The 15,607-nt window shown below is 41.7% G+C and overlaps 1 protein-coding gene across 1 annotated transcript in view; it reads right to left on the bottom strand.

The window, feature by feature from the left end:
* COL14A1 (collagen type XIV alpha 1 chain) overlaps positions 1-15,607 on the bottom strand; it is a 206,430-nt gene that overhangs the window by 65,338 nt on the left and 125,485 nt on the right. Inside the window, 7 exon segments of the mRNA XM_044294523.1 lie at positions 1,044-1,167; positions 4,589-4,728; positions 7,185-7,259; positions 8,577-8,723; positions 11,743-11,859; positions 13,862-13,964; positions 13,966-14,012. Of these exon segments, the coding sequence (XP_044150458.1) occupies positions 1,044-1,167; positions 4,589-4,728; positions 7,185-7,259; positions 8,577-8,723; positions 11,743-11,859; positions 13,862-13,964; positions 13,966-14,012 (753 nt within the window).

The following is a 15,607-nucleotide window of genomic DNA, read 5'->3' as shown; positions in this document are numbered from 1 at the left end:
ACTTCCTTCCCGACAATCGCCTGCTCGATTGACCAAAGTAAAGGGACCTTTACAGTTTCTCTCCTCCAGAGAAGAAGGAGTGATCGAGGATCTGCATACAAAGCCTTATCTGTGTGTACAGTGCCACTATCCTGCCTTATCTAGGCCTCCAGCAGTGCAACAGAGAAGGCTCTGTTAACCCTGACCTAGTCTATACAGCAAACCTGAAGTGAGTGAAGCGAACGGTAGAGAATAGGAAGTGTCATCTTATTGTTTGTACTCTAGTGGTCGGGAATAAAACAGGAATTTTTTTGTTTCGATGAAACATTCTTTTTAAAGGGGGGTTGTCAGGGGATTTTGATATTGAAGGTCATCAAAATCTGATCGGTGGGGGTCTGATCAGGCCAGTGATGTCATGTTCATGGGTCACATGACTTAGGCGCTGCTCAGTCCCATTCAAGTAAGCTGTAATACCCAGAACACCCACTACACAACGGTTGTGCTGTGGTTGGTATGCTGTAAGGATGCCGCGGCGCTCCGGCTGATCAGCAAACAGCTGATTGACGGGGTGCTGGGAGTCAGACCCCCACAATCAGATAATGATGACCTATCGTGAGGATAGACCATCAATATCAAAATCCCAGCAAGCCCCTGTAATCTATCTGATGGAAAATACTTGGTAGCACCGGATCTACGCTTTTGGTTCTCTGTGCTGGGGCCTTATCAGGATTTCTGTCCGATAACTCTAAAAATGCTAACGAGTGTGTTTCCATACTGGAATGATTCAGATAAATTGTGTTTCTGGCCCGGGCCCCGGTCAGTCAGCTTAAATAAACAGCTCAGTAATTGTTCCAACAATGGCTTTAAAAAAATGCTAAATTACCAAATAATTGTACATCAATAAAACGAGAGCCAAAAGAAGCAGCTCTCCGCAATCTGCAAGGCAAATAAACAGGACTCCATTTTACGAAGTGCCAAGATCCATTTATCTCACCTTCCAAGGTTTCCTTGTCGCCGGCAGACACAACATGAAGGAAGCAGATGGAAATTCACCCACCACGTACCTGTTTTTGTATTCCCTCCTTTGTAAGATATGGCGTTGATTGCCGCCAAAAGGGACTCCTTGTTTCTATTGGATTTTAACTTAATTTCGGTCCTGGCGTCATCACTGTACTGAGCAACCCCAACCTAGAAAGGAACATGTCTCGTTACTAGTCCGGCAGGGTATGAAGGAACATATGTATGGTATGAAGGAACTGTATACACCACTGCGGCCCTCCAGCTGTTGCAAAACGACAACTACCAGTATGCCTGGAAAGCCTACAGCTATTAGGACATGCTGGGAATTGTAGTTTTGCAACAGCTGGAGGGCCGCAGATTGAGCATCCCTGGTTTAAATCACCCCTCTTTCAAAAAGTACCCTTCATAGTTTAGTTTAAAGGACTTTAATGTTGATGGCCTAGCCTTGATCGATCCACTTCTGGGACTTCTGCTGATCAACACAATGAAGCAGTTGGGGAGCTCCTACATATGCCACATCTCCTACACTGTTCATTGGAATCCCATGAGATCGGACCCCCCCACCCATAAATATTTTTAGACATTAATACTGAACTCCCTAAACAGCCCTTTTAACCCCTTAAAGGGGTATTTTGATCTGGATATTTATGGCATATCGATAGGAAATTCCATAAATGTCTGAAAGATGTGGGTTCCATCTCTGGGACCTTTTCCTAGATCAGGAATGGTGGCGGTGCCCAATGTGAATGAACAGCTCGCCGCGCATGCATGGCAGTCCTCTCCATTCACTGTTATGGTAATTTCAAAAGTAGTGAGTGAGTGTGCTCGGTTATTTTTAAGTCCCACAGCTGTTAAAGGAAAAATCTACAGATACTGTATGCGGCTTATACTCCATCCACGTTGGGGCCCTGGATTTCAGATAGGAGTGGGTCCTAGAGGTGGGACCCACGACCCGCACCCTTCAGACATTTATGGCATATTGATAGGACATATCCAGATAAAAATACACCTTCTAGGACGCAGCCTAGTTTACTACTTTAGGCACAGCAGTCTTCTTTCCATTTTTATTTCTGCACATTTCAAAAACCATACATTTTTGGACAAGTTGCATTTATTAAATGGCATAATTTTGGGTACCTCTAACTTAAAAAAAAAAATTTATGCTGTGAAAAAACTGTGATTCTAACATTGTTTTTGTATTTTTATGGAATTACATTTTGCTGTATGATGCCTCATGCACACGGCTCTTTTGCCCGGCCGTGCCTGTATTGTGGCCTGTAAACAGCAGGTCTGCAATATATGGTCACCGGCCGTGTGCACACACCGTATCATGGAATGCAGACCCATTGTCACAGTCCCTCAGGTGACTGATGTCAGGAAATCAAGCAGATTGGCTGAGCGTGGAGGAATCTAACAGCCTCCTTGATTTCTCTTGATTCAGTGTTGATAGGGTTAATGACCACTTCCCTTTTCTCAGCCGTTGCTCAGTGGTCATCACTTCTACCCTTTATAGTCTGACCCCACCCTTCTGACTATGCGGTTGATAGCCTAATTTGTGTTTGGCTGAGCTGGTGTGAGTTTGTCTCTGGTGTTCCTGCTTGTCCGTCTCTACAGAAGTTAAAGGGGTTATCCCATCATAATGATCACTGTTAAATCTGTTAATGATTTGACAGTGATCATTTTTGTAAATATACTTTATTAACAAATCCCCACCGATTAGGATAAAATTCATCCCCACTTACCTGATTGTTGTGACTCGGTCTCCCCTGGTTACGACCTCCGCTCTTCTCCAAAAGCCGGAAGGTCGCGCTTGCCCAGAAGACTCCTTCTTTTCTCCCGGCCGGTCCGCTCGCTGTTCTGAACGCGCACGCTGCCGCGCATGCGCGACGGTGACTTCTTCCCGGCCAGAATAGTACAGAGCTGCGAACGCGCACGCCGGCTCTGTAGGAATAAGTCACCATTGCGCATGCGCGGCGGCGTGCGCATTCAGTCCAGCGCGCGGCACGGCCGGGAGAAGACTTCAATCAAGATGAAGCCCGCCCCCAGCCAGAATCCAGGAAGTGAACGCGCGGTGGCAGCAGGTAAGTTTAAAAACGCTAAGTGGGATAACCCCTTTAAGTGTCGCGTTTGTTTGTGTTTGTTATATTCCCTGTTGTTTGTATCTGGGCCTGAGACAGAGACTTCCATTCGTCCATCTGGGGAGAAATGGGTTGTCTCTGGCCCTAACCTTTTTCCAGGGCCTTATAGGGATATAAAGGCCTAGGTATCCTGCATATGAATATTCCTACCTTCAGGGTCTATTTATGTTGTTAGATAGTTAGGGCCCGGATTAGGGTTGTCTAGGAGGTGACCTGTTTCTTCTCTAGTTTCCAGGCCCAGTTACTGTTTCCCTTCCCTCTGTGTTCAGTGTGGAGTTTCCGCCCACACTGATCGTGACATCCATTTACTTGAATGGGTCCGCAATCCGGAAGGAGCAGCTCTACAGGAACATGCTCTATTTTCCGGTGCGGATGGATCACAGACCTATTCAAGTTGAAAGAGTCTGTATCCGTCTGTGGCAACCGCACAGATGGACCGCAAATTGCTTTCGTGTACATGAGACCTAAGTGATACTTGGAACAGTATGATTACGCCCATATTTATATAGTATTTTTATGTTTTCCTACTTTTGCACAATGAAAGTAATTTTATTGGAATTTTTTTTTCTGTCACTGCATTTAAAGACCCAGAACATTTTTTTCACATCGATTGAGCTGTGCCAGTGCTTGTTTTATTGAGGACGAGTTGTAATTTTCAATTGGAAACATTTTGACTTTTTATAGTGTTTTTTTTTTTTGTGAGGTGAAATGAACAAAAAAATAAAATAAACAGCCATTTTGACAATTATTTATTTATTTATTTTTTAATTTTCATCAGTGCCGTTTTGGAATACATATACCTTACTGTATTATTTCATTATTAGTCAAGCTTGGATGCAGAAAAAGCCATTTTTTTTTTTTACCACTTTTAGATTTTGTCTTAAATTAATTATTCCAGTTATTAAGGTTGCGTGGATTCCTAATAAGTATAGGTTATTTGTTTTCATCCATTGTATTCAAAAGAAAATCTGTTTTATAAAAAAATTTGAATTTTTTATTACATTATGAATAAACTGTTTCTCTTGCCTTATATGACCAAATCCATCGAATACAGGACAGTTTTGCAGTCTTTATCCCATTATTGTATTATGCATTTTATACCTAAATAAGTGAGTAAAATAAATAATGGGGAAGCACTTAGGCGGAAATTCATTATTCCCTCTATGCCAAGTTTGGGCTTAAAAAGTCGGAAAAAAAAAATGTTTTGTTGTAAGGTCTACTTATGTCTGTGACTACCTCTCCCATGTAGTGCACCTTGCAGATTAGATGATTTAAGTTGCCTTACAGCCACATGACTTCTTGTCTTGGTCACCAGCTCCAATCTTTATAGGTACTGAAGTGATCACGGATAGAAGCAGAATAATGACATGAAGGAATGCAGCTCTACTTATTTGTATATATACCGTACTGTATGTTTTTTTACATTTTAGACGTTTTTTGTATGATCTTACTTGTGTTCCACCTGGGCCTATCTCATCCAGGGCTCCGGCAGTGCTGTACAGGAAACTGATGACTTTGTGGAAGTTGTCATCTCCGATACTCCACGATCCATCCACAAGAAAGACGAGATCAGCTCTGGCAGATTTACACACTACAGTATGGGAAGCATTTAGAAACCAAATGAGGGCACATCATATGGGACCTGTCCATAGCTAGTGCCATCCTGGATTTAAAGGGGTTGTGCAGCCAGTACATATTGATGACCGGATCTGTGGGGGTCTAGCATGCGGCACCCCCGCCAATCAGATATTGATGATCCGGCACCCCCGCCAATCAGATATTGATGATCCGGCACCCCCGCCAATCAGATATTGATGACCTATCCTGAGGATAGGTCATCAATATGTACTGGCTGCACAACCCCCTTAAGGTTTGTGTGTTCCTTCCACATAGGTCAGAAATGCAAGACAGTAAAGCTGTTACCCATCCCAACACAGTAAATGCAGCAACTCAGCTCATCAGCCGACTCCAGCAGAACAGCTGATGTACCAAACACCTAGTGTCAATTGATCTCACTTTAGAAAATATGGGGGTCATTTATCAAACTGGTGTAAAGTAGAACCGTCTTAGTTGCCCATAGCAACCAATCAGATTCCACCTTTTATTTACCAAAGGAGCTGTTCAAATGGAATCTGATTGGTTGCTATGGGCAACTAAGACGGTTCTACTTTACACCAGTTTGATTAATGACCCCCGATGAGTTATGTACCAGCTTTGCATGAACATTTTTTATAATAAAGCAGTAATTTTACCCACTGGCATTTTCTGTACCTACACGTGAGGCCGTATGTTTTTAAAGAGGTGTTTTTATCTGGACTGTATGTACTGTGTAACAGCAATGTCATGGTGAATGGATGCCAGACTGAATGATTACATCCATGTAAAAGGAGACATGTGTGCAGAGCGCCATAGAGAACTGCATGTAGAACTCATAAGGGTGTTAAATAATAATGGTCCAAGAAGATATAATTTTAGTGACCAACAATAAAAGTTATGTTTTAGATACAAATTAACATATGTTAAAAGAAGGCAACTAGTAGTCTCTAAATAATTGTAAAATTAGAACTCATAAGGAACACCATATGGAATACATTTTTTATATATTCATTATTCACACGTATGAAACTTAAAGGGCATCTGTCAGCAGTTTTGACCCTATGACACTGGCTGACCTGTTACATGTGCGCTTGGCAGCTGAAGACATCTGTGTTGGTACCATGTTCATATGTGTCCGCATTGCTGAGAAAAATTATGTTTTATTATATGCAAATGAGCCTCTAGAAGCAAAGGGGGCGTTACCATTACACCTAGAGCAGGCATGTCCAAACTGCGGCCCTCCAGCTGTTGCAAAACTATAACTCCCAGCATGCCCTAATAGCTGTAAGCTATCCAGGCATGCTGGGAGTTGTAGTTTTGGAACAGCTGGAGGGCCGCAGTTTGGACATGCCTGACCTAGAGGCTCTGCTCTCTCTGCAACTGCCGCGCCCTCTCCAATTTGATTGACATGGCCAAGCAGCGAAAGTGTCATCACACCTGGACCCTGACTTCTCCTAAAGTCAATAAAAGTGCAGAGGATGCGGCAGCTGCACAGAGAGCAGAGCCTCTAGGTGTAATGGAAACGCCCCCTTTGCTCATAGAGGCTCATTTGCATATATTAAAACATAATTTTCTCAGCAATGCGGGCACATGTGAACATGGGACCAACACAGATGCCTTCAGCTGCCAAGCGCACATGTAACAGGTCAGCCAGTGTCATAGGTACAAATCTGCTGACAGATGCCCTTTAAAGGAGTTATCCTGCGAAAAGTATTACTATGCAATGAAAGGGTGTTTAAAACTATGTATGATTGCACTATACATGCAATAAAAATATTGTTAGGTTTCTGATGTACATTGCATTTTTGGTAGCTCCTGTGCCCAAAATTGTGGTCCACCATCTTCTGCATTCACTGGTGGACCAGACAATGCTCAGCAGCTTCCCTGCTCCCTTCCTACTCTCATTGCCAATGTAGTGATCTCATAGTGAATCAGGTGAATACCTTTCATTAGTCCGTCCTTATATTTTTTTATGAATTTAGATATATCTACCATACATCTGTCTCTAGACAGTGGAGAAGGAAATTGGGGGCATTACATACCATAGTGCTATTTATTAGTGGAATCCCTGTGGCTGTGTGTGAGGGACTATTTTCTATGTGGGGGGCAAAACAGGAGACTGGGTTAATAAGGGCTGACTGCAATACACTCCTGGGAGATGCAGGTGCTTCATGGTTGCATGTGCCCACCCACAGAAAGTGAAGAGACCAGAGCAGCAGAAGGGTGAGTAAACATAAAAAGGGGTGAAAATAACACTGGAGAGCTGCGATCTTTGCACTGATATGATGGTATGTATTACTCCAGATATATATTTTTTAATTCACGGGATGACCCCTTAAGTGCACGACAAACAATGTTGTGAAGTTCTTATTCTTTGAAACATTAATTGGATTGTGCTGAAACGCCATTAATAGTTACAATTTGTCAAAAAGTTCAAGCTGTTGGTGTTACCTTCTCTAGCAGCAGGAATAGTCGGAGGAGGAGGTGGCGTTAGTGGTCGGGTGGGTGCCGCAGTTGGAAGTGGCACTAAGAACAAGCATGAGATGTAAATGATTAAAACTGAGCACATCGTATCAACAGGACTGAACGTTATAATGTACAAAGAGGGGGTCTTTTATGAAGACTGGCCTTTTACATGCCGATCTTAATAACCCCTATATCTGGTGGTGGATCGGCTGAAGTTACGGAGAGACGCCGGCCTCTACATAACTTCCGTGCAACCAGCGCCAGTCTAAATGTAAGCCAGCTTCCTAGCTTGCTTACATTTAGACCATTTTCTATGCCTAAAACAATCTGACCGTTGAGCCGCAATCTGCTCCGGAAATACGCCTAATATAGGCATATGTCAGGATAATAACTGACCCCCATAATGTATATGAGCAATGGCTAGTCATATGGCACTTTTTCAGCATTAGTAGCACATGAATAGGGTATGCTACCAATGTCTACTCAACAAGGCTCTGGCTGACTCCGCCTTTAAAGGGGTTTTCCAGGCTTTTAATATTGATGACCTATCCTCATGATAGGACATCAATATCAGATCGTTGGGGGTCCGATACCCGACACCCTTGCCGATCAGCTGTATGAAGAGAAGGTCATGATAGATTGTCATAATGAACAGCCTAGGAAAACTCCTTTAGGTGGAACAAACAAGTAGACACTGACACTAGGAGAGTGCCATGCCACTTTGTGTCTTGTTCGTGCAACCTGTGCAAGGGCTTGGCTATTTTTCCTTGTCACGTCCAAGGCTTGCTCAAAAGTTGGACATTCACTCCTAGGAGGCCACTTCCAATAGGTGGCACTAACAAGACCCCTCTTTCTCTGGGAGATACCTTTTGGCATAAAGAGAGATAATTGGGAGGGTGCTCTAAGTTATTAGAGAGCAAGGCGCCCAAATGGTGTTGCATACAGGTCCTCTGCTGTTTGTCTCAGGCCCTTCTTATACTAAAGAGCTACATATGAAGGTCTTGCATAGCTCTTCCATTAAATTACTGCTTACCATCTAGACTACTGTTCTCCAGCCTGTCTAGCTGCTGTACATCCACAACTCCCATCATGTTGGGAATTGTTACTTTCACAACAAGTTGAAGCCATTCTTCTAAAATACCCTGACTTTGCATATGAAGAACTAAAATAGTTTTAGTATTCATTAATTATGCTTTCTATTTGCAGGAAGCCTATTTGCTTTCATACCAAAAGAGTGAAGGAGACATTTTTCCAGCACGTCTAGAGTTTACTTGGTGGGATCCCATATTCTGATACTCTCTCCACCCCCAGAATACTCCTCTCTAAATAATATATAAGTCTCCATATTTATTGTCTCACAACAATGCATCAACATACATGTAGTGTCCACAATGCTCACGCCGGGACCTTCGGTCTCATCAATTTGTGCATAAACGGTGATCCTATATCTAGAGTTTGGTAGAAGGTCATAGAAACAGTGTCTAGATGTTCCTCCAGCAATATTGGCTTCTTGCTTTGATTCATCTGCATAAAAAGAGTGAAAACGGGAGTCATTAAATTATATGGCAATTAAATATTAGTAAAAATGTATTTAACTACATATGAGAAACACAAAATGTAAGAATTACTAATGGTACTGACTACAGTGTGTACTATAGGACAGCCCATAGCAAGAACTGAAATCTGAACAATATTATTAATTGATATTATTATATCGTATGAACCCGAATATGTCTACAATAAAACTACCCCTAGGCACAAGAATGTAATTACTATAATAGTGCTCCTATGTACAAGAATATAACTACTATAATACTGCTCCTATGTGCAAGAATATAACTACTATAATACTGCTCCTATGTACAAGAATATAACTACTATAATACTGCTCCTATGTACATGAATATAACTACTATAATACTGCCTCCTATGTACAAGAATATAACTACTATAATACTGCTCCTATGTACAAGAATATAACTACTGTAATACTGCTCCTATGTACAAGAATATAACTACTATAATACTGCTCCTATGTACAAGAATATAACTACTATAATACTGCTACTATGTACAAGAATACTACTCCTATAATACTGCTCCTATGTACAAGAATATAACTACTATAATACTGTTCCTATGTACAAGAATATAACTGCTATAATACTGCTCCTATGCACAAGAATATAACTGCTATAATACTGCTCCTATGCACAAGAATATAACTACTGTAATACTGCTCCTATGTACAAGAATATAACTACTATAATACTGCTCCTATGTACAAGAATATAACTACTATAATACTGCCTCCTATGTACAAGAATATAACTACTATAATACTGCTCCTATGTACAAGAATATACCTACTATAATACTGCTCCTATGTACAAGAATATAACTACTATAATACTGCCTCCTATGTACAAGAATATAACTACTATAATACTGCCTCCTATGTACAAGAATATAACTACTGTAATACTGCTCCTATGTACAAGAATATAACTGCTATAATACTGCTCCTATGTACAAGAATATAACTACTATAATACTGCCTCCTATGTACAAGAATATAACTACTATAATACTGCCTCCTATGTACAGGAATATAACAACAGTAATACTGCCTCCTATGTACAAGAATATAACTGCTATAATACTGCTCCTATGTACAAGAATATAACTACTGTAATAGTGCACCTATGTACAAGAATATAACTACTATAATACCGCCTCCTATGTACAAGAATATAACTACTATAATACTGCTCCTATGTACAAGAATATAACTACTATAATACTGCTCCTATGTACAAGAATATAACTACTATAATACTGCTCCTATGTACAAGAATATAACTACTATAATACTGCTCCTATGTACAAGAATATTACTACTATAATACTGCCTCCTATGTACAAGAATATAACTACTATAATACTGCCTCCTATGTACAAGAATATAACAACAGTAATACTGCCTCCTATGTACAAGAATATAACTACTATAATACTGCTCCTATGTACAAGAATATAACTACTGTAATAGTGCACCTATGTACAAGAATATAACTACTATAATACCGCCTCCTATGTACAAGAATATAACTACTATAATACTGCTCCTATGTACAAGAATATAACTACTATAATACTGCTCCTATGTACAAGAATATAACTACTATAATACTGCTCCTATGTACAAGAATATAACTACTATAATACTGCCTCCTATGTACAAGAATATAACTACTATAATACTGCCTCCTATGTACAAGAATATAACTACTATAATACTGCCTCCTATGTACAAGAATATAACAACAGTAATACTGCCTCCTATGTACAAGAATATAACTGCTATAATACTGCTCCTATGTACAGGAATATAACTACTGTAATACTGCTCCTATGTACAAGAATATAACTACTATAATACCGCCTCCTATGTACAAGAATATAACTACTATAATACTGCTCCTATGTACAAGAATATAACTACTATAATACTGCTCCTATGTACAAGAATATAACTACTATAATACTGCTCCTATGTACAAGAATATAACTACTATAATACTGCTCCTATGTACAAGAATATAACTACTATAATACTGCCTCCTATGTACAAGAATATAACTACTATAATACTGCCTCCTATGTACAAGAATATAACTACTATAATACTGCCTCCTATGTACAAGAATATAACTACTATAATACTGCCTCCTATGTACAAGAATATAACAACAGTAATACTGCCTCCTATGTACAAGAATATAACTGCTATAATACTGCTCCTATGTACAAGAATATAACTGCTATAATACTGCTCCTATGTACAAGAATATAACTACTATAACACTGCTCCTATGTACAAGAATATAACTACTGTAATACTGCTCCTATGTACAAGAATATAACTACTTCTGTATTTCCATTCTGAAAAAAAAAATAGAACATGTCCTATTATTGTCCACATTACGGACAAGGATAGGACTGTTCTATTAGGGACCAGCTGTTCCGTTCCCCAAAATACGGAATGCACACGGACGTCATCCGCATTTTTTGCAGACCACAAAATATATACGGTATTGTGCATGAGGTCTTTGACTCTGTCAGCACTGATTGGACAGTGTCAGATTGCATAGTGACACACCCTCGACTGCTAACAGTTAGTCATTTATTTATACATTTCAAGTAGGAATAACAGAGGAAAGGCCCAATGAAGAGATCTAAGACAAGATGTTCCAGAATTATTCTGTCATGGGGGATACAGGTACAGACCTATGTGACACTCGTCATTGAAGTGCTCCAGAAGTAATAAGAAAGTGACACTAAGGCTACATGCACACGACCGCTGTGTGTTTTGCGGTCCGCAAATCGCAAATCCGCAAAACACAGATAGCGTACGTGTGCGTTCCGCAATTTGCTAGGTGCAGCAAATGGTATGATCATAGCCTTGGGGGTACAAATCCTGCTGTCGATGACCCCTAACCATATCCCATATCAACCACATCAGTCTTATCAGGATACCTACCTCTCAGTGACTCTATGATGATTCTATAGGATGTGGCATGGCTCTGCGGCTGCCACTGAGCGCAAATGCTGGTCATTTTAATTTGATAGGATCTCAGGTTCGTCACTCCAAGAAACACTGGAAAGTAATTACAGACATTGTAATAATTAGATGCATAATAATAAAAGGGGTATTCCCTTCTAGACATTTATGACATATCTCCTTAAAATGCCATAAACATCCAATAGTTACACACATTATAGACCCTTAGGTACTCCATATTCTGACTCCCTGTCCCCATTGGATCTTACTAAATTCTGCATTAACCTATGATTATTATTTTTTTTAGTGTGGAAGGAAACAGGTGCACCCAGAGGAAACCCATGCAAACACAGGAAGAACCTAAAAACGGCATGCAGATGTGGACCTTGGCTGGATTGGAACCCATGACCCCAGTGCTAAGCCACCATGCTTGATTGGACAAATATACTTTATTGCTCCAAGGTCTGCTGACATCCCGGCATCTCCCCTCATCTCTGGTCAAGAGAGTCTTCTGTTTGAAGTTGTTCCTCATGAGTATTGATTGAATTGGGTTGGGTGACATGCCACTTGTATCTTCTCTGACCAGTGACCAAGCTTTTATATTACCCATGGAAATAATTACAGCTTGGACTAATAGGTTAGATCAGAGCCATGGACCATGGGTGGGATGTGGCCTCCTAATGCTTGGAATGGTCTTCACCACCAAAGTAAACCCTTTGCAGACACTTGTGGATGATGTCAGCTCTAGAATTAAGATGCTTAGAACAGTAATGGGGCGCTCTTTATGGAAACATGTATAAATCATAGTTTTTACTATTGAAATGACGATATCCACCCTGGAGCAACAACTCCATTATTTGGAGGTAACCGTGAAAGAGGTCTTTGAGCTGAGAGTTGATTCTGAGCCCAATTTGGAAAGTTGTAGGACACAAGAGGAATGACACCTAATAAACTAACGACCTCGCCGGTCAGGTCCCTCAACATCTCGTTATATAGTCTTACCAAAAATTAAGAGTTTCAAATCATTCTTGTCATCTCCTCCTGCCTTGTGACCTGAGTTACTGCTATTTTCGGTGTTTACTTCTAGATTTTGGTTGCCCTACTGTACAAAATATGAAGCTGACAATATTTAGTACTGGCTTTACGCTTCATATTGGATTCAAGGGATTTTACAGATTACGAAAAGCTATACAATTTTCCAATATGTCTTTTGTATCAACTCATCATGTTTTTCAAGATCCTCTGCTTGCTGTCATTCAGTAGGAACCTCCACTGTTTACTTCCGGTGGGTACAAATGTATCACGCGATGTGCCATTATGAGAGATGTGTTTTGTATCGTGCCCTGTGTGTCAGTCATATGACCAGGACAGGTGTGCATCCACTGGAAGTACACAGTGAAATTTGCTACTGAATGACAGCAAGCAAGGATCTTGAAAACCAGGAGAAATTGATAGGAAAAGGATATCGAAAAAATGTATAACATTCTAAGTTAATAGATGGGCCCGCCTTTTAGAGCTCTGATCTCTCCTGCAGATCAGAGAGGAGGACCTGGCATGTCCCACTAATTTCAATGAGAACTGTGCAATGCCTCATTTCCCCTGAGTTGGCGCTGTAGGGAAATGAAACACCTTCTTCTGGATTCCTCCACAATTTATAGCTGATCGCTGGATGTCCCAGTAGCAATTAAATTATCCATTGTCTGTGATTTTACATAGGACTGCAGGTAAGACTCTGTTCACATCTAGTTTTTCTAGATGTTGGGGGTTCCTATTGGGAATATTCCTCAACGTATGCCTCTGACGTATCCATATGCCTCCATGCACCCAGTGTCTTTACGCAGGGCCACTAGCGTCAGCATACCCTTCTTTTACATGCAGAAGGTATAGCATGTGCTATATGTTTCTGCCCGGAGCTTACAGGCGACATATCCCACAATATCCCAACACAGTATAACATGCAACAGCATCCCGTCAGACGTAAACATTGAGAGATCCTCTCGATGCATATCTCCATTGCAATGTGAACAGAACCTAAACCTACTGTACAAAGCAACTTCGGCTCTGCTACATCTGCAGTAGAACATAAAGTTTTCCTTACGTGTTTTGCCCACTCCAGTTAAAGGGTCACCGAATCCAGTCGAATAGGACGCCAGGACTTTTAAGTTGTATTCGGTCCCACTGAGAAGGTTGAGAATGAGAATCGGTGTTCACATCATCTCCAACGAAGGTCTCCAGGGCTGGGCCGACTCCTGAAATAAAGTCCAGGAGCCTCAAATCATCACCGGGCCAATGCATGCTGATAATCTTGGAGAACTTATACACAAGCCTGACAATTCCAGTCCAAGCACAACATGAGCCATTCATATGGAGCGTGTACTTCCCGGCACACGGAAATGTAAGACTTGGAAATTTCAGATCTACAAATATTTTCATATTGTAAAACTTGGGGCTGAAATAAAATTTTATCCTTAATAGATCGCTTCCAAAGCACACACTCATGGACAAGTCAGAAGGGATTTTTAAGTTAGTGGTAATTAACCAAAATCTTTAGTTTATATCCATTATTTATGATGTGAAATTTTATGAGCCGCCCACTGAAGGAAAACACGTGAAAGAACATATCTGAAGCTGCTGACTAAATGGCAGGATGTCTGGGAGCTTCTACTAAAAACAGCGACCCACTGGTCCGCAGGTTGTGTGCGGTATTGCAGATGAGCCCCATTTTCTTCAATGCAGCTGAGCTGCAATACCATGGACCATGGGCAGGTGTGGTCCTGTTTCTGCAAGAAAGCAACCGCGTTATTCAAATCCTGTACAAACCCTTTACCCTGGGTTCAGACCTGAGCCTTTTACAGCGCGTTCCTACGCGCTGTAAAACGCACAACAGGCAAGAACCAATGATTCCCTATGGGAATGGTTCTCACCTGGGCGTTTTACAGCGCGTACGATCGCGCTGTAAAACGCCCGACGCTCAAACAAGTGCTTGAGCTTTTTTTTGGGCGTTTGTCGCGCGTTCCCGCACATAGATATTCTGGAACGCGCGACAATGTGTGCACGCCTGTCTCTGTATGCGCGATTGTAAACGCCCGTACAATCGCGCATACAGAGCGCTCGTTTCAGAACGCTCAGGTCTGAACCCCCTGTTAAGGTGGGAGTTGTACAGGTTAAGTCATCCTGTTTGAAAGGGCTGTAGTGCTCGGATGAATGCTGCAGCCTCCTCACAGTATACCAAGCACAGCGCTGTACATTGTATACTGGCGGTGTTTGGTATTGCAGCTCAGGACAATTCATATGAATGGGACTGAGCAGCACATGGGCCATGTGACCAATGGACATGACCAGGGCCGGCGCTACCATAGAGGCAAGGGGGGCAATTGCCCCCGGGTCCCCCGCTCATTAGGGGGCCCCTAGCGCCGGCCCGGCCTTACTATTCTTATTGTCAGTTGTGACAGTGCTGCTGGACTCTGCGGGCTGCCACCGGCGCCACGCGGCAGCCGGCAGTAATGTAATTAATACATTAAACTAAGTTACTCACTCTGGGTGAGTCAAGTGTTGGAGGGGGCCCCCTGCCGGGCGCAGGTGGCTGCTGTGCCTGCGCCGCTGCCACTGATTCGGTCTCTTTCAGAGAGTCAAGACTGTCTGGAGGCTGGAGCAGCAGCGGCATGCACGGCACAGGCAGGCACAAGGCTCCGCCCCCTCGCCCAGAGCGCACTGAGCAGGGCAAGGAAAAGAAAAGAAAGGAAAGAAAAGAAAGAAAAGAAAGGAAAGAAAGAAAAGAAAGGAAGGAAAAGAAAGGAAAGGAGAGAAAAGAAAGGAAAGAAAGAAAATCAATCAAGCAGCGCCA

The sequence above is a fragment of the Bufo gargarizans genome, chromosome 5 (genome assembly GCF_014858855.1).
Source record: "Bufo gargarizans isolate SCDJY-AF-19 chromosome 5, ASM1485885v1, whole genome shotgun sequence".
In the NCBI taxonomy this organism is placed as follows: domain Eukaryota; kingdom Metazoa; phylum Chordata; class Amphibia; order Anura; family Bufonidae; genus Bufo; species Bufo gargarizans.
Note: the sequence above shows the minus strand (reverse complement) of the source record. Positions and strands in the feature narration are given on the sequence as shown.